This window comes from Natrix helvetica, assembly GCF_964273705.1.
Source record: "Natrix helvetica genome assembly, chromosome: 9".
Lineage (NCBI taxonomy): Eukaryota > Metazoa > Chordata > Lepidosauria > Squamata > Natricidae > Natrix > Natrix helvetica.
The window spans coordinates 280,719-304,044 of NC_138560.1; the positions used below are offsets into that span (position 1 = coordinate 280,719).

Genomic DNA, 23,326 nt, shown 5'->3' on the forward strand with positions numbered 1-23,326 from the left:
ATGGCCGGAAGAGCTTGGGGTCCAAGGCCTGTGCCCTGTGCTCCAAAGGACAAACCCAGTCTGCAGAGGAAGGACCACAGTGGGGCCCATGGTCTGTGGGCGGCTTCTGAGATTAGGGCCTCTCTGCCCCTCTTCAGAGCTCTGTGAGCTGGAGTGGGGCTTGGCTCTTGTGGGGCCCCCTAGAATTTGGAATGTGTGTGTGTGTGTGTGTGAGAGAGAGAGAGAGAGAGAGAGAGAATTTCAGGTCCTGTGGTTGGGGCTGATGGGAGCCATGCTGGCTGTCCCTGGACAGTGGGCCTGCCTGCTGCACCAGAGACCCTCTTGGTGGTTTTTAGGAAGCAGCTCGGCCTTGTGCCCAGGAGCTATTCTGGGCCTTCAGCTCCCATTCCTCAGGTTGGGCCAAGACTGGGATAGCAGGTTCTGGAGAGGGAGCAGGGCTCCCATTAGCTTTGGCAGCCCCCCTTTAGCTGCATGCAGGGAGGTCTAACTTGATCTTCCTCTGGACAAGAAATGCTTTCTCCTAGTGTGGCACTGAAGATTTGCAAGGAGGTTTTCTAAATCATTTGTGATTTTGTGTTTGTGTGTGTATATAAGGAGGGGAGAGGAACCCCCCCCCCCATTTCTTCAGCTAGGGAGGAGTTTGAAACTGGTATATGAAGAATGATTTAGTGATTTAAGGTGACAGGATATTCCCTATCTTCAAACTCCTTTTCCCTTTGAAGATAGCAATAGCCCTTTGACTTATATACTGCTTCACAGTGCTTTACAGCCCTCTCTAAGCAGTTACAGAGCATCTGGCCTCCAACAATCTGAGTCCTCATTTTACACACCTCAGAAGGATGGAAGGCACTCAAACATGGTGAGATTTGAACTATCAAATTGCAGGCAGCAGCAGGCAGAAGTAGCCTGTAGTACTGCCCTCTAACCACTGCGCCACTGCGGCTCATTGTAGATGGAGAGATGCTGAGAGTCTGGTAAAATCGCCTCTTCCTTTCCTCCTCTTCCTCCTCCTCCTCCTCCTCAGGATTACCTAGGCCAGGCCTTTACTGTAGACAAAGGTGGGTCCAGTTGGACTAGACCTTTTGTGGGGAAGGTGGCCTGAAGCCCCATTCGGCAGGAGCTGAAGTCTACAGGAAGCGTGTGGGTGTTGTAAGCTGCCGCCGCCTTGCGATTGCTCTAGTCAACTGGTGCTGGAGCGCCATTGCCTTTGCGTCCAAGAGCTTAGCAAGCTGTTTCCAGCTCAGACTTTGGGTTCTTGTGAATCCCACCTTCTGTTTGGGCGAAAATCTTTACAGCAGAATGTAGCAAAATTCACAGGGTAATGAATTACGGATGCTAGTCTGGAGTGCAAAACAGTAGCTTCTGACAAGCAAAGTGGGGAAGTTGGCTGGTGTCACCAGTGGCATCATGTGACTTCATGCTTAATGACTACATGGGATTCACCTTACAATGGCATCTGGAACAGCTGTCGAAAGTCAATGTGTCTCATGTTGTGCCCCCTGGCCCCAATGACCATCTTAGCCAAGAACAACATGCACCTCCCACCACCACCTGCAAAGCCAGGTCTTTGACTTCCTGTTGGTACCCCCCCCCACCAATGCCCCCCCCCCCAGTAATCCTCCAATGTGCCTGGAACCTCTTTTGCTCATTGCTGCAGCCACCTAGACTAGGAAGCCAGTTAGATAGAGAAGAGTCTGTAGTTGGAGGACCCCCTCTCTCCTCCAGTCAGCTGTCTTCCATGTGCTGGAGTCATGTCTGAAGGCTGGTGGTGCAGGGATACAGAGAAACCAACGTTAGCAGGACAGAATTGTCTTACGTTTGCTCTCGGTCCACACTGGCTCGGGTGGTGGCTCTTTATGGGGCTGGGGTCCCATTAACATGGTCGCTACTCTTATGCCAAGCCCTGGGCAGCTCCGAATCAAGAATGAAAGCATTGTTCCTCTCGTGGGATTCTCTCGGGGAGGTGGCCGGGGGTTCTTGGTTTCTGCTTGACCACTCATAAGTTCTGCTTGGCCTTTGAAACTGGGAGAGCAGCTGCTGTTTTGGAGTGCTCTGCTCTTCCGTGGGCCAAAGATGTTCCCTCGTCCAGCAGTGAGGGGCCTGCAAGGGAACCCGGGAGCACCAGGAGCAATTCTCTGCCCCGGAGGTGGGGCATCTGCCACTTTGGGAGCTGAGTCCATCTTCCCCCAACTGCAAACCCTTCCGACTCCTCCTGTACGGCAGTTCTACCCTACGTGGTCCATGATTACTGGGGTAGCTAAGAACGGCTTCCCCAGCTGTAGGCATGGACAGCTTTTGGATGGGGGGGAGGGGGCACCCTCTGCAGTGGAGGGTTTAACTATATAGTTTAAACAACTTTAATAAGCAGACAAGAGCAGCATGAATACGCTGGCAGTGCCAGAAGAGGCCTGGTGGCCTAATTGTCTCCTTATCTCCTTCTATGCTTTTCTTCTTTCACTGCTTGCGTCAGGGCATGAAGAGAGGGGGCAGAGCTCCGCTCAGGACCCCCGTCTTCTTCCAGGAGTGCATAAAATGCAGGTCCCAGTGAGGTGCTCCTCGGCTGCCCCCCCCGGTCCTCTTGTTGAAGGGGGCCAGGGGACCCCAAGCAAGCTGCAAGGGGCCTCTTCCGGAGCAGCAGACTCCACACCCAGTTCCTGAGGAGGCCCTCAGTGGGTTGCTTGGAGGCTTTGTCAGTGCAGCTTTAGGCGCCAGGTTGGATAGTGGGACTGGCAGATGGCCCTCAGATCTGCTCCCCACATTTTCTGCCTCATCCTATGGGTCTGGCTTCCTGAAATGCTACAGGTGTTTCCCTTTTCAGCTGCTCCACCCTCTCATCACAACAATGGCTCTTTCCAAATAGTGAACCATTAAGGCCGCATCCGGATCCTGATCTGACACCTGCCCACCGGCACCCCCCCTCCCCCCGGCTCTTTGCTAGGGGTTCCCTGCTCCTTCTGGTCACCCCAGAAGTGTTGAACTGCTTCCCCAGGGGCTGGACGGCAAAGGCTCCGACATCCCCGAAGGTGGAGGGAGAAGCAGTTTCTGGTCCACCCCAGGTAGTGGCCTCGCTGCTCAGCACAGGTGAGGCGGCAGAAGGAGGAGCCCCTGCAATGTCCAGAGGTGGCCAGCGGGAGGAGCCGAGCCTCAGCGGGTTCTTTAGCCTGCAGTCCGGAGCTGCCTTGAAAGCATCGGTGGGAGGAGTCTGTGAGGCAACTTCCAAAGCCCCCCCCCCCCTTCCCCCAAGACCCGTTCTGATCAGTGAGCCCGGTCTGCTCCACAGGCCTACCGAGAGGCCGTCCCTCTGCTGGTCAAGTGGGTGCAAGGCTGCTGGAGACCGCCTGAGGGGGTAGCTGGCATTTGGGGGCCCTGGGAAAAGGGCAGAGCTCCCCTCCCCTCTCCGTGCCCTTCTGCTCTTCTGCTTTCCCTGTGCAGAGGAGGAGCAGGAGGAGGACTTGCCCTCCCCCCAGCCAGCTGCAGCCAGCCGCTTTGCTGCTGCACATTTGCCCCTCGGATCTGGTCGCCTGGTAACTGTGGCTGCGCCCCAGAAAAGCGGGGAAGCAGGCAAGGCAGTCCCCCCCCCCCCCGCCTCCAGTGCTAGCATAAGGAACAGGGTGGCTGGGCTCTGCCCAGAGCAGCCCGGCCGAGGAATTCTGCTGCTTCCCAGCAAGAAGGATGTGGGGTCGTGTGGGGCGGAAGGAGGGTAAGCAGAAGCCAGAGGGAGCAACCACAGGCAGGGGAGGGAAGAGCTGCTCCCACGGCCGTGAGGACAGCCTTGGGACCTTTGACCTGGCCGGTTGAGACGAGGAACCGAGAGCTGGAGACACAGCCAGGCCAGCGGGCTTCCTTCCTTGGACCCGGGCCCTCCGAGGCATCTGCTTGTCTGCTCCCTCAGAGTCCTTGGGAGTCAAGTGGGCACGATGGGGGACCCCCCAGCCAAGAGGGGCTCCCTTTGCCCCCTGGGCAGCTGTGCCCTTGGATTCCTGGGTGGCAGAATCTGTTCAGCTGCGGAAGAGGCTTAATATTGGCACATTGGCATTCTGCCTGCTGTGGAAGGCTTAGGAGCCTGTTCTTCCCTTGGTTTGGTCAGAAGACGCCCGGGTGCCCCATAGGTCCCCTTTCAAGAAGGCAACGGCCTCCGGGGGCGCCAGTTGCTAGAGAGTTTGGGGAGATGCAGCTACTCCTCTTTGTTTGCCAACTTTAGTGTCCGTTAAAAATGCCCGTCAGACCCCCGAGGCTGGGCTGCCTGCTGGGCAAACTAGAGGGCCAGAGTCAAGCGCTGTGGACCAAGGAGAGGCAGGCGGGCAGGCAGGGCTGGGCAGAGGTAGCTGAGCCCACCACTCAAGGTGCCCGGCTGAGTGGGCCAGCAGCAAGTTCCAGCCTGGGGAGGAATCGGTGGGAAGGGACAGAAGGCACCAGGTCAGCCTGTCTGGGACTCGTGATGAGTGGGGTGCACTGCCAGGGGGCCGGCAAGCAGTTGGAGCTGCCCACATGCCTGCCTGCCTGCCTGCCTGCCTGCCTGCCTGCCAGGTTGTGGCTCTGCTCCTTCCTACCATTGAATGTCGCTGCTCTGGTGCCTCACGGCCCCAATTCAGGTAGGGGAGGGAGGAGGAAAACCCAACTTGGCACTGGGTTCAGCATACCACCCTCTGCCCCATCCAGGCCAGCTTTGGCTTCCTTCCATGCATGGACTCAGGCCAGCCTTGGTGCCGTATCCTGCCCTCTGCTGCTTCCGAGAACCCCCTCATACACTCTCTTGACCGGCTGGCGAAAGGAGCGGATGCTGTCCGGGTTCTAGTGAGTCATTCAGGCTCTCCCCACTGCCAGGCAAGCTGGTGGCTTGCCTGGTCGGGCAGGAGTGCTTGGGACCCTGCAGTTGTGGCAGGAGGCTCCCAAGGGCTCCCTTACCTCAGCTCCAGGCGAGGACTGGACTGCTCTTATCTGTCCCCCTGGTGCACAGGCTGCGATGGGGGGGGGGGAAGCACCCAGCTCTGCCAGGCATGAGCAGTGGCAGTTGTGTCTGGACATCTCTGGAGGGTTGTGTGTGCGCGTGCATTTCCCCTCCCTGGCCTGCACCGCTGCCAAAAGCCAGAGCTGGCTAAAGAGCTTCTGCTCAATCTGAAATGTTTGTCTAGCACTGGACAAGGGTCAAAAGTGAAGGGGGCCCAATGTTTCTGCCTGGGGGCTCCTGAGCGTGGGTCAGGTGGGAGGGATGTGCAAGCGAGATCCGGCTGGGGCCCAATGGGAGGCCGCCATTCCACTGCAGTGTTTCAAGCACGGCCTCCGGAGCACAAGTGGCCCACAGTGGCTTATTTCAGGGGATGCAGAACGTCGAGGTGGCCGCCAACCTTTCCTGAGGCCGGGGCTGCTGGACGTTTCCCCATAGGTTTCAGGGATGTTGGGAGAGTGACCTCTGGGCCCAGGGCTCCCCTGCTCTGGGAGCTTTTGCAGCATGCGGTCCTCCTGGGGGTGGGGGAAAGAGGGCAGGTGCAGCAGGAACACCGTTTCTTTGCCTTGGCAGCGCCTGGCACTGGCAGGGCAGCTTCTGCCCTCCTCCAGGGACCCCTTCAAGCCTGCAGCAGGTGCTATGATGCTTTGTGCAGTGCAGGGCTAAAGAGAAGGGTGCCGGTACTTCCATTTTGTTCTTCAGAGGGAGGGGTCCATTTTCTCCTCTCTGGTCCGGGCCTCCCCTCCCCTCCTCCCTTTGCTTCTTCCATCGCTTGAGAGGTGGAGGCAGCAGAGCTGAAGTGCTCCATGCTGGGTCCCCAGTGCAGGCGGCCTGAGGAATGGCTGCAAAGCCCTGGGAGGGCCCTTGTCCCCTTCTGCCCTAAGGGGGATGTCCGGGGCCCCACTGTGTCCTGTGGGGCACCCGGGTTGGGCTCACTCTGCATCTGGGCAGCCTGCATAGAAATGGAGTTCTGGAGCGAATTGGAGGGGGGGGTGTCCCTGTGCCGGCTTTGAGGCTCGTGGAGGGCAGGATCCAGGCTGGGGTGAGGGGTGCATTGGCTACGTGGGGTCTTGCTTAGCTGTGGCTGCCTGTTTCCCAAGGTTGCCAGCATCCCCCCATGGGCACCTGTGGTTCTGTGGTTACAGGCCTCCATCTTGGCTCAGGTGCCAGGGCTGTTGCGAGTATGGCAGTTGTGTTTTGGGTTGTTCCAGATTAAAATAGGCGACTATACAAACCTTTTAAATGAAATGTGTAGGAAAGGAGGACTGAGACACACAAACATAATGCTTTGCTCCACGCAGGCAAAGGCGAGCAGCCACCCTGCTGGTCCCCAGTGTACCTCGGGACTTTCACAGGCTATCCCCTGGCCTCCAGATTTAGGGGAAATTTGGCCACCCCAATCTCCAGGCAAAGTCGGCCCCCCTCCCTCATTTTCTTAGCAGGGCGAGGGCTGCCCCGGGTGAAACAACTCTGGGGGAGTCTGGACTTCCTCATTGCCCAGTGTAGAGCAGGTTGCATAGTATTTCAGCTTCTGCAGGAGAGCAGATTCCCAGCTCTGTTCCCAGCAGCCAAGTGGGCCTACCCCATGTCCTGCCCCAGAGCACCAAGGCTAATGCCGTTTCTCCCTCTCTTTCAGAATGATTCCTGTGGCTGGAATAACAGAAGCCCAGCTGCTGTCCTCCTCCTCCAACGCTGGGCCTTGAGGAGGGCAAGGCTGCCCTGAGCCGCCTCAGCTTGCTCCAGCCCCCCCCCCCCCAACACCGGCTGTGGTGTGCCCATGTCCCGATGGAGATGAAGGGAGCCCAACCCAGACTATGACAGCATATCGGTCTGTGCATGAGAGCTGTGATGTGGGGGGCCTGGACCCTACAGGGGGCGATTACTCCTCTCCAGGATCCTGGTCCCAGAATGGCTGCGCCCCACATGTGGATGATGCTTCTCCTTTGCGACCCGCCATCACAACCCCGGCTGTGCCAAAAATGGGGGTGCGGGCCCGGATTGCCGACTGGCCCCCCAAAAGAGAAGGGTTAAAGGATCCAGCGGCCCCCGGTGCTGCCAAGGCCCCAGAGGCTCCAGGCCCCAGGCTGTGGGAGCTTCAGAACGGGCAGCTGCCCAGGGAGGCCGCCTTCCCCTCGGGGCCGAGACCTTCCCGGCGCCTGGCTCGGAGAAGTTCCAAGGACACGGAGTTCCAGGATGGGTACCTGCACTCTCCCGGCAGGGCATTCCTGGCGCTGAGGAACAGGAGCAACAGCGAGGTCACCCTGAGCGAGTGTGACCCAGAAGCCACGGTGGAGCCCCGGGGAGGCCGGCTGGCTGGTGGCCTGCCCCTCTTCCGCGAGTACGGCAGCACGTCCTCCATCGACGCCCAGGGCCTCTCCGAACAGAGCTTCTACGAGATGCTGAAGGAGTTCCAGAGTGGGAAGGCGGCGACTGGGCAGCGGCAGCAGCTGGTGGATCCCTTCCATACCACCAGGAGCGCTAAGGCAGAAGCCCAGGCAGAATCTGGGTTGCCTCTTCACCCGAAGGAGAAGCCCCGAAAGAAGGGCCTCCGGGCAGAGGGGGGTGGGGGGGACTCCATCTTCCGGAAGCTGCGGAGTAGCCGGGCGGAGGGAGACGGCAGCAGGGCCTCGGGGGAGGCGGAGGAGGCAGGCCGGGGCTGGCTGTGCCCAAAGGGCCTGGCTCACTACGACATCCAGAGCCTGCTCTTTGACCCGAACGAGGTGGTCTCCAGGCGGGTCCGTGTGGCTCAGAGGAGGAACACCACCACGGGGGCTTCGGCTGCCTCTGCAGGCTCAGCTGCCGCCGTCTGCGGCCTGGCCAGCCTGGATCCGCCCAGCACCTTCTTTGGTCCTGAGGACCTGAACTCCAAGGAGAATCTGGAGCACGATCCGGGGGACAACAGCAGTAACAGCCTGCTGCTCAGCTGCCCACACTTCCGCAACGAGATTGGGGGTGAGGGGGAGCGCAACATCAGTTTTTCGCCTGCCTCCATGGGTGGTTGTGGGGAGGGGGCTTTTGCGGAGATGGCCCCTGCCCCTTACTGCACAAACGCCAGCATCTCTGTGCTGGAGACGCCCCAGGAGCTGCAGCGCAGTCTCGGCCGGTTGAAGCACTACAGCATCGAGCACGTGGATCTGGGCGCCCGGTACTACCGGGACTACTTCTCTGGCAAAGGTGGGCACTTTGGGGCCTTTCGGTTTGGGGTGCTGGAGGGTGAGTGGCCCCAGAGGAGGTGGGCAGTTGAGGATGAGGCTGGATCCCAGGGGATATGCCTATGTGAATGGAGACAGCAACCCCAAATTCCTCCTTTCCATTTCCCTGTGGGGCCTCTCTCTCCCCCCCCCACTCCTGGTTCCCTCAGCCCCTCATTGCCTCTCACGTCCTTTTTGTCCTGGGGCTGTTCTTTGGCTTAGTTGGGCTGCCAAGGCTCTGTCTTGCTGGAGGGGCTTTGGAGTGGGTGGGGACCTCTGCCGATGGGTGAGTAATGGCTAGAACTATGCGGCAGTTGAGGGCTTGATGTGCAGGATGAACCGCTAAGGCTTCCCCCCCTCTTCCTCTCTGCCCCATCAGAACATTGGAACTACTTTGGGGTAGATGAGAAACTGGGACCTGTGGCGGTCAGCATCAGGCGCGAGAAGCTGGAGGACCATCGGGATTACGGGCCTCAGTACCAGTACAGGATTATCTTTCGCACCAGCGAGGTAAGTGGCGGCTGCTGCTCGGAGCCACTGGAGGTCCTGCAGCTCAGCGGCGGTTGGTGAGGCAGAAGCTGCAGGATTTGGAACCTGGTGGGTTTTTAAAAGATCTCTGAGTCGGCTTTAATCCCTGTTAATTCCAAACTGGCTGGGAGATCCACCACCTAGGGAGAAGCTGAAGGGGGGGAGAATCGTCCAGCTGGCCCAAGATGCGTCTTTGGTCTTCTTGGCTGCTGTCCTACCAGGACACCAGGAGAACGGTTGGTCACTGGGGATGCAGTTTAAAGGCTGCCTTAATGCTTCCCGTGGGAGGTTCTCCTGCCTGAGAGTTCGAATCCCGCAATGGAAAGGGGTCCCCACGGCCAGAGCGTCAAGTCCCCCTTCCATGCTGAAGCCTCCCCAGCTTGACCATTTCTAGGAAATGGGGGACCAGCAACTGTGTGGGCCCTGGCAGGCAGCTGGTAATCTTCAACCTGCAACGTTCAACCAGGATCTCTGGCGTAGCTCTGTCCTCCCTCCTGCTCCCTTCTGGGATGATGGTGGCTCTGGATTTCCTTCTTTGCAACAGGCAGTTTCACTCCTCCTGACCCTCCTCAAAGAGTGGGGTCTGACCGGTTTATAATATATTTATTATAAACTTGTTATAATAAATAATAAACTTATGCACTTGTTCAGCGACAGTTTGAAGATGCAATGGCCTGATTGAGGGGACTTATGGGTCTTTGTTGTTGTGGCCATTGCAGTGTCACACAGTCACAAGGTAGCCACTTGGGCGCTTGGCCAAATAGAACGTCGCTGCAGCCTGGGGTCCCACAGTTGCCATTGACAGCCTTCCCTGCTGCCTTCTGGCAAGCGAAGCTGCTGGGGAAGCCGGCAGGAGGTCACAAAAGACTAATCATGTCAGCGCAGGAAGCCGCAATCCGACGGGACTCATAATGATCGCGGCCAGGACTGATAGAGTGATGTGATGTTGTGTGTTGCTTAATGGTGGAGTTCCCGGTCCGAGGGGTCACGAGTGAGCAAGCAGGGCCTGTGGAGATGAGACTCTGCCTATTTGTGAAGCAAGTCCACCCGAGCTAGCAGAGCGTGTGGCAGCACCGGGAGGGCCTGGCAGGGAAGCTGGCAGGGCCAGACTGGGGTGGGGGGTACTTCTGCTGTGTCCAGCACTTCTCCGCTGAATGGGAAGGAAGGCCAGCTTGAGCCCCACATGGACCCTGCCAGGTGCCAAAGGCCCTTAGCCCTGCAGCTTCAACTTCCCAAAGGGGCTGTTTTGGCCTTGCAAGGACAGTCCGAGCCATTCGTGTCCCCTGAAAACCCCAACCGCCCCTTTCACCAAGGGCCGAGCGCTTTGGACCCTGGCGAACGGTCGAAGTAGTGAGAGGGTCTGCAGTCTCCATGTGGCATCTTGGATTTTGGCTGGCGAGAGGGTCCCTTCCAGGGCCTTGTCCCTGAAGGGGGAGGGCTGGCACTCCTCCAGCTCTTGCACATTTCCTGTTGCAAGAAAGAAAGGTTTCCTGGGCTTTTGCAGGCTGGGAGGGATGGTTTCCTCTAGCGCTCTTTTTCTCCCGCATAGAGCGCCCTTCTGGAAGGCCGTCCAGGAACTTTCTGAGGCCGGCATGATGGCTCTCTCCCCCCATCAGGTCTCCCCAGCCCATGCTCAACCCCCATGAATAAGATGTGGACCCGCCCCGGGCACAAGGTGCTCCTGGGGAAGAGGGCAGCCCTCCACCACGCCCTGCCAGAAGAGGGGAGCCCAGGTGGCCCTTGGGCCAGGCCGAGCGTCATTCCTGCCTCTCTTTCTGGGCCCTGCAGTTGACCACCCTCCGTGGTGCCATCCTAGAAGACGCAACACCCACCACCACCAAGCACGGCACCGTCCGTGGCCTCCCCCTGAAGGACGTGCTGGAGCACGTGGTCCCCGAGCTGAACATGCACTGCCTGCGCCTGGCTCCGAGCTCACCCCAAGTCTCTGAGCAGCTGCGGAAGCTGGATGAGCAAGGAGTAAGCACCCCGGGTGCCACCTGGGGTGGGGGTGGGGTGGGGGAGGCTTTCCTGTTCGCCTGGCCTGTGGCCCGGGAAGGGCTGTCCTTTCCCAGAGGCCCCTTCCTGAGAGCCACTCCTGGGCTTGGGCCCAAGCTGGCTCTGAGGGGGCTCTCCCTGCCTCCTCCCCAGCTATGCCGGAAACACAAGGTGGGTGTCCTGTACTGCAAGGCTGGACAGAGTTCGGAGGAAGAGATGTACAACAACGAGGAGGCCGGGCCAGCCTTTGAGGAGTTCCTGGCCCTGCTGGGGGAGAAGGTCTGCCTGAGGGGTTTCCGCAAATATGCCGCACAACTGGACACCAAAAGTAGGTCCTTGCCAAGGGTGCTTTGGGGACTGGCAGGGCGGGACACGCTGCTGGCACTGTACCTGCCCTCGGAGGGACCCAGCCACCCTGCTGAGCCTCCCTGTGGCTTCCCTCACAGCCGACTCCACGGGCACCCACTCCCTCTACACCACCTACCAGGGCTACGAGATCATGTTCCACGTCTCCACGATGCTCCCCTACACCCCCAACAACAGGCAGCAGGTATCGGGCGGGGCAGGTGGGGGCTAGGCCAGATGAGAGAGGAGGCTGGCCTTGGGGGTGGCATGGTGCATACTGAACTGTGGGGTTGCCACTGATTGTGGGGCTCAACAGTGGTCTTGGCCCTTCATTTCTCTTTTGCACAATCACCCCCACCCCACTGGGGAGGGAGTCCAGGTTTCCTCCTGGTTTCCCAAGCATCTGGCTGGGCTCTGGGCTTCCTTCCCAGGCTCTCAAGTGCCGCCCCCCTCTCCCTCCCAGCTGCTGCGGAAGAGACACATTGGGAACGACATCGTCACCGTCATCTTCCAGGAGCCGGGGGCCTTGCCCTTCACCCCCCAGAACATCCGCTCTCATTTCCAGCACGTCTTCGTCATCGTCTGCGCTCAGAGTCCCTGCACGGAGAGCGTCCGCTACAGGTAAGGCTGCGGGAGGGGGGTCCGGGCAGAATATGGGCTTGGCCACCTGAGGAACAGACCCTCCAGGCTTTGATTGCATCCTGGCTCCAGTGGCACTCCCTCAGCTCTCTAGAGGTCGGGCCGAGTAGGCAGCCCCTCTCGGATGACGGATCAGGGCTGCAGGTGATCCTCGCGACTGGCTTCTCGGGCGGCTGATCCTCCGATCTTGGGCCCTGGGGTTGACGTGGGCCTCCGTCCTGCTCCCTGGGATTGGCCCAGAGGGAACGGCCGAGGAGTAACCTGGCAGCGGCCTGTGTAGTCTCAGCCACAGGCCTGTGTTTTCATTTCCATGTCCCAAGCGTGGCGGTGACTCGCTCCAAGGATGTGCCCCCCTTTGGGCCGACCATCCCCAGTCAGGCCACCTTTCACAAGTCAGACGTCTTCCGGGATTTCCTGCTCGCCAAGGTGATCAATGCCGAGAATGCCGCCCACAAGTCGGACAAGTTCCACGCCATGGCCACGCGCACGCGCCATGAATACCTGAAGGATCTGGCTGAGAACAGCGTCACCAGCACCGCCATTGACTCTGCCGGGAAGTTCAACCTGATCTCACTGGCCTCGAAGAAGAGGGAGAAGATGAGGGCCCGGACCGGGGCCGAGCAGCAGAGCACGGGGGCCCTTGGGTGGCGCCTGCTGGCCCAGGACTACTCTCAGGGAGCAGAGATCGAGTGCCTGCTGGGCATCTCCAATGAGTTCGTGGCCCTCCTGGACCTGGCCACCAAGGAAGTGGTCTTCAACTGCTTCTGCGCAGATGTCATCGGCTGGACGCTGGACAGCTGCAGCCTCAAAATTTTCTATGGCCGGGGGGACCATATTTTTGTCCAGGCCCCAGAGAATAATCCTGAAGATGTTAAAGAGATTGTGCAGAGACTGAAGGTCAGTAGCGCCCCTGCCCACTGATTCGTTAAGATGCCCCCCACTGCCCTGGGTAGGAAGTGGCATTTCTGACCCCTGCTGTTGTGGTGTGCTTGCACCCAGGTCATGACCTCTGGTGCCGAGACCGTGGAGATGACCCTGCGGAGAAACGGGCTGGGGCAGCTGGGCTTCCATGTGAAGTTTGACGGGACGGTGGCCGAGGTGGAGGATTATGGCTTTGCCTGGCAGGCAGGCCTGCGGCAGGGCAGCCGGCTGGTGGAGATCTGCAAGGTGGCCGTGGTTACGCTTAGCCACGACCAGATGATTGACTGGCTGCGCACCTCCGTCACTGTGAAAGTGGTGGTGATTCCGCCACACGAGGACGGTGTTCCACGCAGGTGAGCCTCTGCGCCTCCAGGCAGGATTAAGGAGGAGCCAGGGGCCACACAGGAGGAGGGAGCAGCCGGGGCCAACCGGGGCCCTCTTGGCTGAGCCAGAGATGAGTGAAATCCTCTACAGTCTGGCACAGCCTCTGAATAACCTGGGCCTACCTGGCCCCACAGCCTGTGCAGTGGGTAGCCCTGTGGAGAGCAGGAGGTCTCTCCTGGGGGGAGCACCCTGCCAAGCCCCAAGGCTACCAGGCTCTCTGCCCTGCTCAACTGGCTCCTGGGCTTGGTGGGAGTTTGGAGCTCATCAGAGAGGGGGCTTTTACCCTGTTGGGTTGATTCTGTTGGGTTATGGTGCCCCTCTTGGGTGGCTGTCCCTGCTTGGGACCCCCCGGGAGAAGACAGCTGGCTTTTGAGAGGAGAACCCCTTGGGCAGATCCTGTTGGGATGACTGTGGCTTTGGCAGCCGGTGGGGAGTGGCAGCAGCAGCTCTTCCGGCAGGTGCCAGGGCTGGCTGGGCATGAGCCGTGGTGGCGCAGTGGTTAGAGTAGAGTACTGCGGGCTACTTTTGCTGATCACCAGCTGCCTGCAGATCGAATCTCACCAGGCTCAAGGTTGACTCAGCCTTCTGTCCTTCCGAGGTGGGTCAAATGAAGACACCCAGATTGAGGCTGACTCTGGAAACTGCTTAGAGACGGCTGGAAAGCAGTATATAAATCTAAGGGCTATTTCTATTTCTATCTGGGCTGCTGTTCGGGAAAGCCCCTGCTCAGAGCGGGAAGCTGCTGGGAATCCCAGCTGCCGCTTAGAGTGAAACCGAGGGAGGCCGGCCAATGGCTCCTCGGGTCAAAAAGAGGGGCCGAGGGAGTCCTGGGGCTCAGGGTGAAGCTGCTCTGACCCTCTGGGGGGCTGCCTTCGTTTTAGGACAAGGTGCCACCGCCTTGGATCTGGGCCAGGAAGCCGCTAGATGTGGGTGGAGGGAGGAGAGCCCAGAGGCTGAGGAGTGGGCCTCTCGGGACCGGGGTGACATCCAGACTTAGAATCCAGTTGGCCGTGCAGAAGGGGAACTGCTGGGGCTTGGCCCTCCCCTGCTTCCTCCTGACTCTCCCGTTATCACGCCTCGCCCCTCCTCCCTTGCTGTCTCCTTCAGAGGAAAGATGCACAGTTAAGAGAAGGGAGGGGGAGGAGCCCCCCCCCACCTCCCAGCTCCCCATCTGATTCTCCAGGTGTGGTTTGCAAAGCAAGTCGAAAAAAACAAAAATAGCAAAGCAAGTCGAGGCACCCAGTGGCTTCCAGCAACGGCTCCCGCCCTTCCATCGGCTTTAGGGCAGGCAGCGTAGGATCCGGCACTGGGCTGGCTCCCGCCTGGCAGCTGGGCTGGAGGGTGGCCCTCCAGGGGCTCTTTCGCTGCATGGAGTCAGGAAGGAGGGTGGCAGGCAGCGAGGCCTGGCCTGTGGGAGGGGCTGGGCAGGGGGCTGGAAGCTTGAGTTGCCCAGGGTCCCTTCCTGCCAAACTGCCTCAGGCTTTGAGGCCTCTCCCAGGTTGGCAGCTGCAGGGCCGGCTTAGGTGGCTCCGCCTGCTGGGGCATTGGAGGAAGCCCGAGGGAGGCTGCCTTCCCAGCCACAGCACAGGGGACCCGGGAAAGGGGGGATTCCCCCCCCCTTCCTGCAGACTAGGCCGCTTTTGGAAGCTGCTTGGCCAAAGGTTCGGCTAGGGGCGGGGGGGGGCACCGATGCCTGCCCCTCAGGCACCACAGCGGCTGGGCTCCCCCACAGGCAACAGAAGCAGCCAGGAGTGGGCCGGGATAGGGCCTGGCGGCAGGGGGCTGTGTCAGCCACTGATTGTGGGTCTTCATGGGGGCAGCAGTGCCCCTGGTGTGGGTCCTGAAGTGGGTGGCTGGCAGCCAGGACCAGGACCAGGAAGGACGACCTCCATGCCTGCAGCTTCTTTTTACGGAGCTGCCCGGCAGCCTTCTCTGCACGATGCCTGATGCTCCTGGGCTGGGCAGGCAGAGGCACCTGATGCTTTCCCCCCTCTCTCTCTCTCTCTCTCTCTCTCTCTCTCTCTCTCTCTCTCTCTCTCTCTCTCTCTCTCTCTCTCTCTCTCTCTCTCCTCTCTCTCCTCTCTCTCCTCTCTCTCTCTCTCCTCTCTCTCCTCTCTCTCTCTCTCTCTCTCTCTCTTTCTCTCTCCAGGGGGTGGGCCGAGTCCCTGAAAATGAGTGTGATGGAGCCCAGGGGGGAAGGCGAAAGCCTGCCTGGGGGCTACCGGCCACTGTACTGCAGCAAGTCAGCCTGGCAGTGGAGTGGCTCTGCCACCCACGGCTCCTCCCAGCCCCCCAAATGGGCTGAGCAGCCAGGGCCCGGCCAGTCCCAGTCCCTCACCAGGACCCCAAAGCAGAGCGCCCTGACCCCCTACCGCCAGGCCCAGCCTCTACACAGCAAAAGGTGAGGAGGAGGAGGGGAGGCCGTGGGGCTCAGTGGGCGCCTGGGCTATACGCCCATGTTCCTGGGCTGGCCAGCAGACTCCGTGCCAGGGTGAGCCGATGCTTGGACCTGGAGCCTGGGATGTGTGCTCTGTGGTGGCCTCTGGTGGAGGTGGCCTGGCCAATGGCCCTCTTCGGCCTCGGTCCATGGCCCCGCAGGAGGCCTGCATGACTCCTGGGCAGGACTGGGCCATGCAGCCTTCAGGGCTCTCCCTCCTTCTCTAGGCCCGCCAGCTTCCCAGAGACCCCTCGTGTCGTCTCCTCCTCCCAGAGTGGCCCAGAGAAGAGCCAGTCATACCGGCAGCCCTCCGGCAGTTTCTCTGTTCCAGGCTCTTCGGGAGGCTCCTTTGCCTGGTACAAGCCCTCAGTGGACAAGTACGTAGCTGGAGGGGGATGCCCAGGCCCTGGGTCCCGTCCCCCCCACCCCCCGCTTGACCTGCTGGGCTCTTCCATCCCGCGGATTCTCCTTGAGCCAGGGGCTGCCCACTGGCAGCAAAGGGGCAGGGTTTCTTCCAGAGGGCCAGGAGAGCGCCTGGCTCGGGTGGGTGGGGGGGGCATTCTTTGCATCCCAGCAGTTCCAGGGCTGGGGAGGGGGGAGGATTTCCTTCGGAGAAGCAGCCAGAGGAGAAGCTGCGCTGGGTCAGACCTTGCAGGCCCACCAGGGAGAGGGGCAACCTAGGAAGTGCAGAGAGCTGAACCCCCAGCCGTCTCCTTGGTCATCCTGGGCTGTTTGGGTGGGAGTCGCTTCCTGCCTGAGCTCTCTGCTCTGGGGGGGTAGCCGAGGGAGGGCTGCGTGGGGACCAGGCAGAGGGGCTCAGAGGGGGAAGGGCAGAGGGAGGGCTGCGTGGGGACCAGGCAGAGGGGCTCAGAGGGGGAAGGGCCTCTCTCAGGGCTGCAAGTGGGGCCTGTCGGCCCAAAACGTTGACCTCAGGAGAGGCTGCTCATGAAAGGGGGAGGGAGACCCCTCTCTCTGCACCCTCAGACGCCGTGGACGGTTGCCAAGGGCTTTTCGGATCCACACTGGAAGGTTCCAGGCTGCCGCCCATGGTTCTGGTGCTGCTTTGCTCTGGCCGAGAGCCCGGCCCTTTGCCTGGCCTTCCACCCCTTCTGCATTCCCCTCCGTTCCCCACCCTTGGAGCTGAGCGCGAGAGGAGCTGGCTCCCTCCTTCCGCTCCTGTGTCCTCTTCCCCCCCTCCTTTAAGCCTGGTATTTTTAAAACCTGCTAACAAACGGGCTGGGTGATGTTTCTCAGCTGCCCTCCTTTCCTTCAGCTCTGTGCACAGATACGGGGTCCCTTTGCGGCCTCCGGGGCCTTTCGAGCCGCTCTGTCCCTCTGAGGTGAGCCCGAACGGGGACTCCTCTTCCTCCAGCGGAGGGCTGGCCAGCCAGGAAGGCACCATGGAGAGGCCCAAGCCCGGTGAGTGGCGGGCACGGGGGGTTCGGAGGTGTGCCTGGGCTGAGATTTTGGAAGCGGCCTCTATGCCGAAGCTGCCAGGCATCGGGGAGAGGAAGGCCAGCCGTGCCCCCTGGGCGCAGAGAGGGCTGCCCTTCCCAGCACGGGGCCAGATGGGCAGCATGTGCCTGGGGCCACCCTGGGAGTTTCTGAGAAGGGCTGGCTGCTATTGCTGTCTCCTGCAGCCTGGCATTGGGTGATAGGAAAAGAGGGCTGGCAGAGGCACCAGTCCTGCTTGGGCATGGCACAGGCCAGCTCTCCAGCCAAGGGACGGGGCGCTGGGGAAGTACAAAGCCAGCCGCCTTCCCCCTGGAGGCCCCAAAGGAGCGGCTCCCCCTGACCCTTCTCCTTGCCCTGCCAGAGCTGCAGTGGCACATGCCGGGGCCCTCCAGATTCTCAGCAGCGTCCGGGAACAAGAGGCCAGGCCAGTGGGAGCTGCCTGGCAAGGACTCCCCAGACCAACCCCCCAAGGTGAGAGTGGGCTCCTGGGGCTTGCCCCTTGGGTATCTCCCTCCATGTCTTGAGTGGCTGACTCCCCCTACAGGGCGAGGACCAGGCGTCCAGCAGCAACACCCTCTCCAGCAATGCCTCCAGTGGCCACAGCGACGACCCGGCCGATCCCGATGACAGCGTGCCAGAGCTCTGGGCCAAGGGCGGTGTCTCCAACAACAGCAGCATCGATGCCAGCGGTGCCATGTCCATCCGGCGTGACCGAGTGCCTGTGTCCTCGCCCCTTTTTCTCCCTGCCTTCCCCGAAGGCCACAGCAAGAGGGTGGAGGTGGCGTGGCCCACTGGCCATTTGGGCAAACAGAGCTGGAATTACTGCCCCAGGGCCTTTGGGAAAGGTGCTGGCGGCCCCACCAGGGGAGGAAACGGTGCCCGAGAGCCCTTCTGGCAGGCCAGGTAAGGGACCCTGCAGCTGCCCCCCCCCCAACATAACCAGAACTCTGAACAGGTGGGGGATTTGTAGGCCTGCTTGTCCCCCAGGGGCTCTGCGGGTCTTGCAAGCCGAGACTTGATTTTCAGAAGTGGGGGGCTCCAGTCCAGAACTGCCCCAGCCCCACTCCTGATATTCCCCAGGTAGGATGTGGTCTCTCCTCCCCAGAGAGAGGAAGGTGCCTTGTGTCCAGGGCCAAGTGAGGGGGGGAGAGGCAGGATGGCTCAGGCGCTGCTGAGGGAGTGGCCCCTACATGGTCAGCTGGGGGCCCAGTCACCCACCGACTGTCCGCCTCTCTTTCAGCCCCAGTGGCTCCAGGGGGACCTACCCCATCCAGGCCTACAAGACCCCCCCCGCAGACAGCTCCCGGGCGGCTCCTGGACCCCAGGCGAGCTCCTCCCAGCTCTCGGCTTCTGTGCCCAAGTCCTTCTTGTCCAAGCAGAACGGCCGGAGTGCCAGACCCCAACCCACTGGCTGGAAGAAGAGCCCCGAGGCTTCGGCCAGGCCAGCCTCCTTCCTGGAGCCCCAGAAGTAAGCGCCGGCGGCGGGGGCAGCAGTGAGCCCTGCTTTGGCTGGTGCCGTGGCCAGCTGCTTTGTCGGGGGTGGGGGGTGGGGGGTGGGGGTGAAGGCTCCTGATCGAGACTGAGGAGGGGACTGACCCCTCCCCCTCTACCCACAGAGGAATTGACTTGAGCACCCGGAACGTCTTTGGGCAGCCTCGCCTGCGAGCTTCTTTGCGGGACCTTCGCTCCCCACGGAAGGCCCACAAGTCAACCATTGAAGCTGACCTGAAGAAGCTGATCATCATGGACTCCAGCAGCCTTGAGCAGGAGGACGAGCTGGTGCGCCCCCCCCCCCAACTGCTTTCCTCCCCATGGAAGGGGGACCTGCCCGAGGGCGGCATGAATGTGTCCCAGGGCTTTGTGCCGGCTTTTACCCAGCAGAGCCCTGGGTCTGAGTGAGCTGGGAGGAGTGGGGGGGGGGGGGCTGGATCCCAAATGCTGCCCTGGGCCTCTCCGTGGGATCGAGCCTTGGCAGCCTTTGGGCACTGGAGGAGATGCCCACTTAGAGGCTTCCTAGGGCTCCTTGGGGACGAGAATGGAGAGCCACAGACTTGCTGGGTCTTTGAAGAGGGTCCCTACTCTCCCCCACAGGCCCCCCAGAAGACTCTCCAGCGCACCCTCTCGGATGAAAGCTTGTGCAGTGGCCGGCGAGACCCCTCCTTTGCCAGCAGTGCCTGCTTTCAGCAGCCCCTCTCCAGCGACATGCTCTTCACCAGCACCCTCCCTGGGCGGAGGCCGGCCGGCAGCGGCCATGGGGGTCCCTTGGAGAAGGGTGAGTGGGGGAGCCCCAGTGTCGGTTGCAGGCAGGCAATGGGAATCCCTGTCTTCCCACAGACTCCGAGGGTACTGGGCCGGGAGGGGGGGGGAGGTGGTCTTTGCCCCAACATCCAGGGCAGGAGGAGCTCGCCTGGGCACCCTTTCCCACTGGCAGGGCCGCCTGTGCAGATTGGCTGATGGGTCTGGGGGTCTCCCAACTCCCACCCTCCCTCTTTGCAGCCACTATCTCGGCCTCCGAGCTCTCTCTGACCGAGGTGCGTGACCAGCCCCTGCGCTGCCTTGACCCCGCCCTGATGCCCCTGCCGGACACAGCCGTGGGCCTGGAGTGGTCAAGCTTGGTCAGTGCTGCAAAGGCTTATGAAGGTAAGGGGGTGGGGTGCCCTCTTCCTCCCTCCTGCCCGGGCAAGCGATGCAGCAGGGTCTCTAGCTCTGCTTCCAAGGAGGCAGAAAAGGATTTCGGCATCGGCCCCAGAGCCAGCTTGCTCTGGGGGCCTCTGCCCTCCCTGAGCAGCCCTGATCCCGCCTGGCTTCCTTTGCTGACCGTGTATCCCCCTCCCCCCTCCACCATGGCATGGAGAGGGCAAACCCTTCTTGCAGAGGGATGGGAACCAGCATCTACAAAGTACTTTGCCCTCCAGCCCAGATGCTCAGCTACCCCCAATTTCAGGATGACAGAGCTGGTGTCCGCAGGAGCTGTGGGGGTTGCTTGCCAGCTTTTGTGCCCAGTCTCCCTCCCTTCCCCCTGCCTGCCTGCCTGCCTGCCTGGGAAGCGTGCAGGCAGCCTGCGTGTCAGGGCACAGCTCCTTCCCTGGCCCAGGTGGGTATCTCCCTCACTGGCAGCCTGCTGGCTGCCTTCAGCTGGCACCGCCTTTCCGGGCATGGGCTTGCTGGGTAAGGGGAGGGGCTGCCTCTCCAAGTCATGGCGGAGAGACGGGAGCTCAGGCTGCTACCTCCTCCTCCTCCTCCTCCTCCTCCTGCCCAGCCAGCCAGCAGAAAGGTAGGCCAAGACAGAAGACGGGGCAAGACTGGCCACTGTGCCCGGGTGGGTGGTGGAGTTTCCAGCAGGGCTTTCTCACCATGGGCTTCATGCCAGCGGCATCTCTTCTCTGAGAAAATTGGGGACATTGGCCCTGGGCTGCTGGGAATTCTCTGGGCTCAGGGCTGCAGCCTACGGTGGCCCATGGAAGCCGTCAGCGAGGCGGCCTGCTGGGATAGCGGGGGTGGGGGCGGGGCTGCTGCTTAGGGGCCTAGGTTGGGCTTCAGTGTGGAACCTTCAAACAGGGCTCCCCTTCCCACCGCCCAGGGGTGCCCTTTGGTCTTCCAAGTGGTGCTCCATCCCTTGTCCCTGACAGGGGCTTCCAGGAGCTCCTCCAACTGCCACCAGACTGGCATGGCTCTCTGCCCTGGCAGCGGTGCCAGTTTTGGGCGATTGGGGGCCTGGAGGTTTCCACCTGACAACCTACCGATTCTCCCTCCCCCCCCCTCCCCCCCCAGTGCAGAGAGCAGTCTCTCTCTTCTCCCTCCATGAGGCCACGTTGAGCCCAGAGGCGGCACCGGCTGGCAGCCCTGGCCTTGGGCACTTGAGCCTGGAGAGGCAGCCACACGCTGCTCCTGTCTTAAGGTGAGCAGGGGGCTGGGCAGAAGTATGTTTAAAGAAGAGGGTGAGAAAACTTCCTCAAGGAAGGTCAGGCTTTGGGGGGATGCTGGGACCCCCGAGGTCTGCCCATCAGTCTGGGTGAGGTTGGAGCCTCCTCCCACCTCCGTGTGGCTTCATCCCCCCCCCCCCCGCCAGGGCTTGGGGTATGGGTGTGCGGCCTTCGTTCTGGACCACTGGTGAGGGGGACCCCCTGGCAGATCCTCTGCAGGAGCCGCAGGCGGCCTTGGTTCACAGCCTCTCCGCCTGCCCTTGCAGCAAGCCGCCGCCGCCGTCGGATCTGACGGGGAAGGTCTCTCACTTGGAAGCCATGCTGAAGCAGCTGCACAGTGACCTGCAGAAAGTAAGGAGCTTGGGGGGGGGGCTGGGCAGTACCCCCAGGGGGAGAGAGGAGGCTGTGAGGGCCGGACCGGGTTCTGCCTGGCCTGGGACTCCCCGCTCCTTCTTGGCCCCCACAGGAGAAGCAGGACAAGGTGGTGCTGCAGGCGGAAGTGGCCACACTCAGGCAGAGCAACCAGCGGCTGCAGGAGGAGTCCCAGACTGCCAACGAGCAGCTGCGCAAGTTCGCCCAGATCTTCTCCAGCGCCGTCGACAAAGAGGAGCTGTGAGCGGCTGGGCGGGCGGGCGGGGAGGGCAAGAGTGGCACCTGCATAGGGGCTCCCTTGGAGAGCAGCCGCCAGCGCCCCATCTCCCAGCTGGGCTCCGACCTCATGGCCCCCCTCGGGCCTTGGCTGGAGAGAGACAGGGGGACCCTTAAGCCCTGGTGGGAGCAGGCCAGCCACGCTGCCTCCCCACAGCCAAGGACCGCCAGCGGGCCAGTCTGTCTCCCACAGGTGGCTGACGCCAGCCCAGCTTCTCAAGAGCACTTTCTCACAACTAAATTATTTTCTAGGGAATGCAGAGCGCCTCAGGAAGTTAAGAAAAAAAGTTTAAATGTCTACATTCTTTATAAAACACTATATTTGTATCAATGGTACTGTTTGTAATCTTTTTTCAATGGCATTTCTGTGCATGCAACTGAATCCAGCACAAATGGTTTCTTTCCAGTGGTAGCAGGGACGGGACCCTGCGCTGGCACAAAGCCATAGGCGCCCAGAGGATGTGCCCCCCCACCCCCACCCCCGGGCCCTCCTGGGTGCCTGCTGTGGAGCTCAGGGCCCCCTGCCTGGCCTCCAGCCTTGGGCCAGTCCTCTGCTGGGCCGGGCTGGCTGGCAGCAGGGCATACTGAGGGGGCTCTGCTGTCTCCACTAGGCTCAGGCCGAGGGGCCCCTTCCACCCAAAGGGGGTGTCAGGGTTGGGAAAAGGGGGGGGGGTGTCTCTCCTGCTCGGTGACCTGCAGGGCCTTCACCCTCCTGGGCTGAGGCTTCTGCCAAGGGAAGCCTGGACCATTTCTCTCCCCCCTCTGCACACCCCCACACCCCCTTCACGTTGCAAAGCCAGCGTGTGAGATCTATGCGAAGCACATCCTGTCCAGGGGGCTGGCCCAGAACTGCCGGGGGTCATCCTCCCCCCCTCCCCCTTTCCATCTGCCAGGGTTTCAGGGAAATAAGCAGGGGAGACGAAAAGGCTCCTGACTCCCCCCCCCCCCCCCGGCCAAAGAACCACCAGCTGGCTCTCTCGGGCGCCCTCCCTCCCCTTCCACTCGAGCCTTAATTCTGCACGTGGGCAGAGGGCCTCCCGTCTCCTCTGGGCCCCCAGTGCTGGGAAGCCGTTTGTGGACGAGCCCATCAAGGGGCTCTCCAGGAACCCCCACTTCCCCCTCTGGGCGGGCAGAGCAGGGGAGAGAGGAGTGCCAGCCCCCCCTTTCTTCTGGGCTCCCCTCTCCAGCAACCTTTCTAGGGTTTTTTTAATTTTGTAGTGGGACATCACTGGAATTTGTATCCTAAGGATTCCCCCCCACACACACACACACTTTCTAGAAAGAATTCGCCGGTTGTGGGCACGATGTCTCCTGCAGCTCCTCATGTCTCTCGGTTGTATTACGTGTTCGTTTTTAATTTTATAAGAATCTTTGCAGATCAAATCTGTATTATTTAATTTTGCTCTTGTCTTAAAGCTGCTGATGGAGAGAACCATCAGTTTTTGTAAAATAAATTCTCTAATACTCTGGAAATCTCAGCCTTCTTTTTTTTTGGGGGGGGGGGGTTGGCAAAGCTCCGGATGGGAGGGGGATCCCCTCCAACCTCAGCTCTCACAGGGGCCCAATGCTCGGGGGCTCCATTGTGAGGGTGACTGGGGGGCCCTGACTGAGGCCGGGACGGGGCTGCCGCTCTTCCGCTAGCCACCCCCCCCCCCCCCGGCCACTATTTGCCCTCCCATTGTCGCAAGTGGGACAGAGAGAGGCGAAGGCAGTGATTCCGACCACATTTAATGTACATAACAATCCAAGCACACAAAAGTTGCAGGCAACGGAACAACACACCTACACAAGAGGTTGGCAGGGCAAGGCCCCCACAGGCCTCTGGCTGCTCCCAGGCGCTTCTCTCCCTGGAGTAGCCCACCCACCCTATTTCAAGGCTGCCCTTTTAAAACTTTCTTCTCCCCCCACCTTTAAA

General features: G+C 61.0%; 1 protein-coding gene across 2 annotated transcripts in view; it reads left to right on the forward strand.

Moving 5' to 3' along the window:
* The window catches only part of SIPA1L3 (signal induced proliferation associated 1 like 3), a 27,288-nt gene extending 4,404 nt beyond the window's left edge, over positions 1-22,884 (forward strand). For both annotated transcript variants that reach the window (XM_081961718.1, XM_081961717.1), the window contains exons 2-21: positions 6,582-8,119; positions 8,516-8,646; positions 10,453-10,641; positions 10,813-10,987; positions 11,106-11,209; positions 11,468-11,625; positions 11,964-12,540; positions 12,643-12,917; positions 15,098-15,349; positions 15,613-15,762; positions 16,659-16,804; positions 17,202-17,311; positions 17,385-17,743; positions 18,081-18,308; positions 18,457-18,619; positions 18,932-19,112; positions 19,337-19,480; positions 20,612-20,738; positions 21,030-21,114; positions 21,230-22,884. In XM_081961718.1, the coding sequence (XP_081817844.1) occupies positions 6,760-8,119; positions 8,516-8,646; positions 10,453-10,641; positions 10,813-10,987; positions 11,106-11,209; positions 11,468-11,625; positions 11,964-12,540; positions 12,643-12,917; positions 15,098-15,349; positions 15,613-15,762; positions 16,659-16,804; positions 17,202-17,311; positions 17,385-17,743; positions 18,081-18,308; positions 18,457-18,619; positions 18,932-19,112; positions 19,337-19,480; positions 20,612-20,738; positions 21,030-21,114; positions 21,230-21,379 (5,064 nt within the window). In that variant the 5' untranslated portion in view covers positions 6,582-6,759 and the 3' untranslated portion in view covers positions 21,380-22,884. The remainder of the gene's footprint in view (positions 1-6,581; positions 8,120-8,515; positions 8,647-10,452; positions 10,642-10,812; positions 10,988-11,105; positions 11,210-11,467; positions 11,626-11,963; positions 12,541-12,642; positions 12,918-15,097; positions 15,350-15,612; positions 15,763-16,658; positions 16,805-17,201; positions 17,312-17,384; positions 17,744-18,080; positions 18,309-18,456; positions 18,620-18,931; positions 19,113-19,336; positions 19,481-20,611; positions 20,739-21,029; positions 21,115-21,229) is intronic.
* The last annotated feature ends 442 nt before the right edge of the window (positions 22,885-23,326 follow it).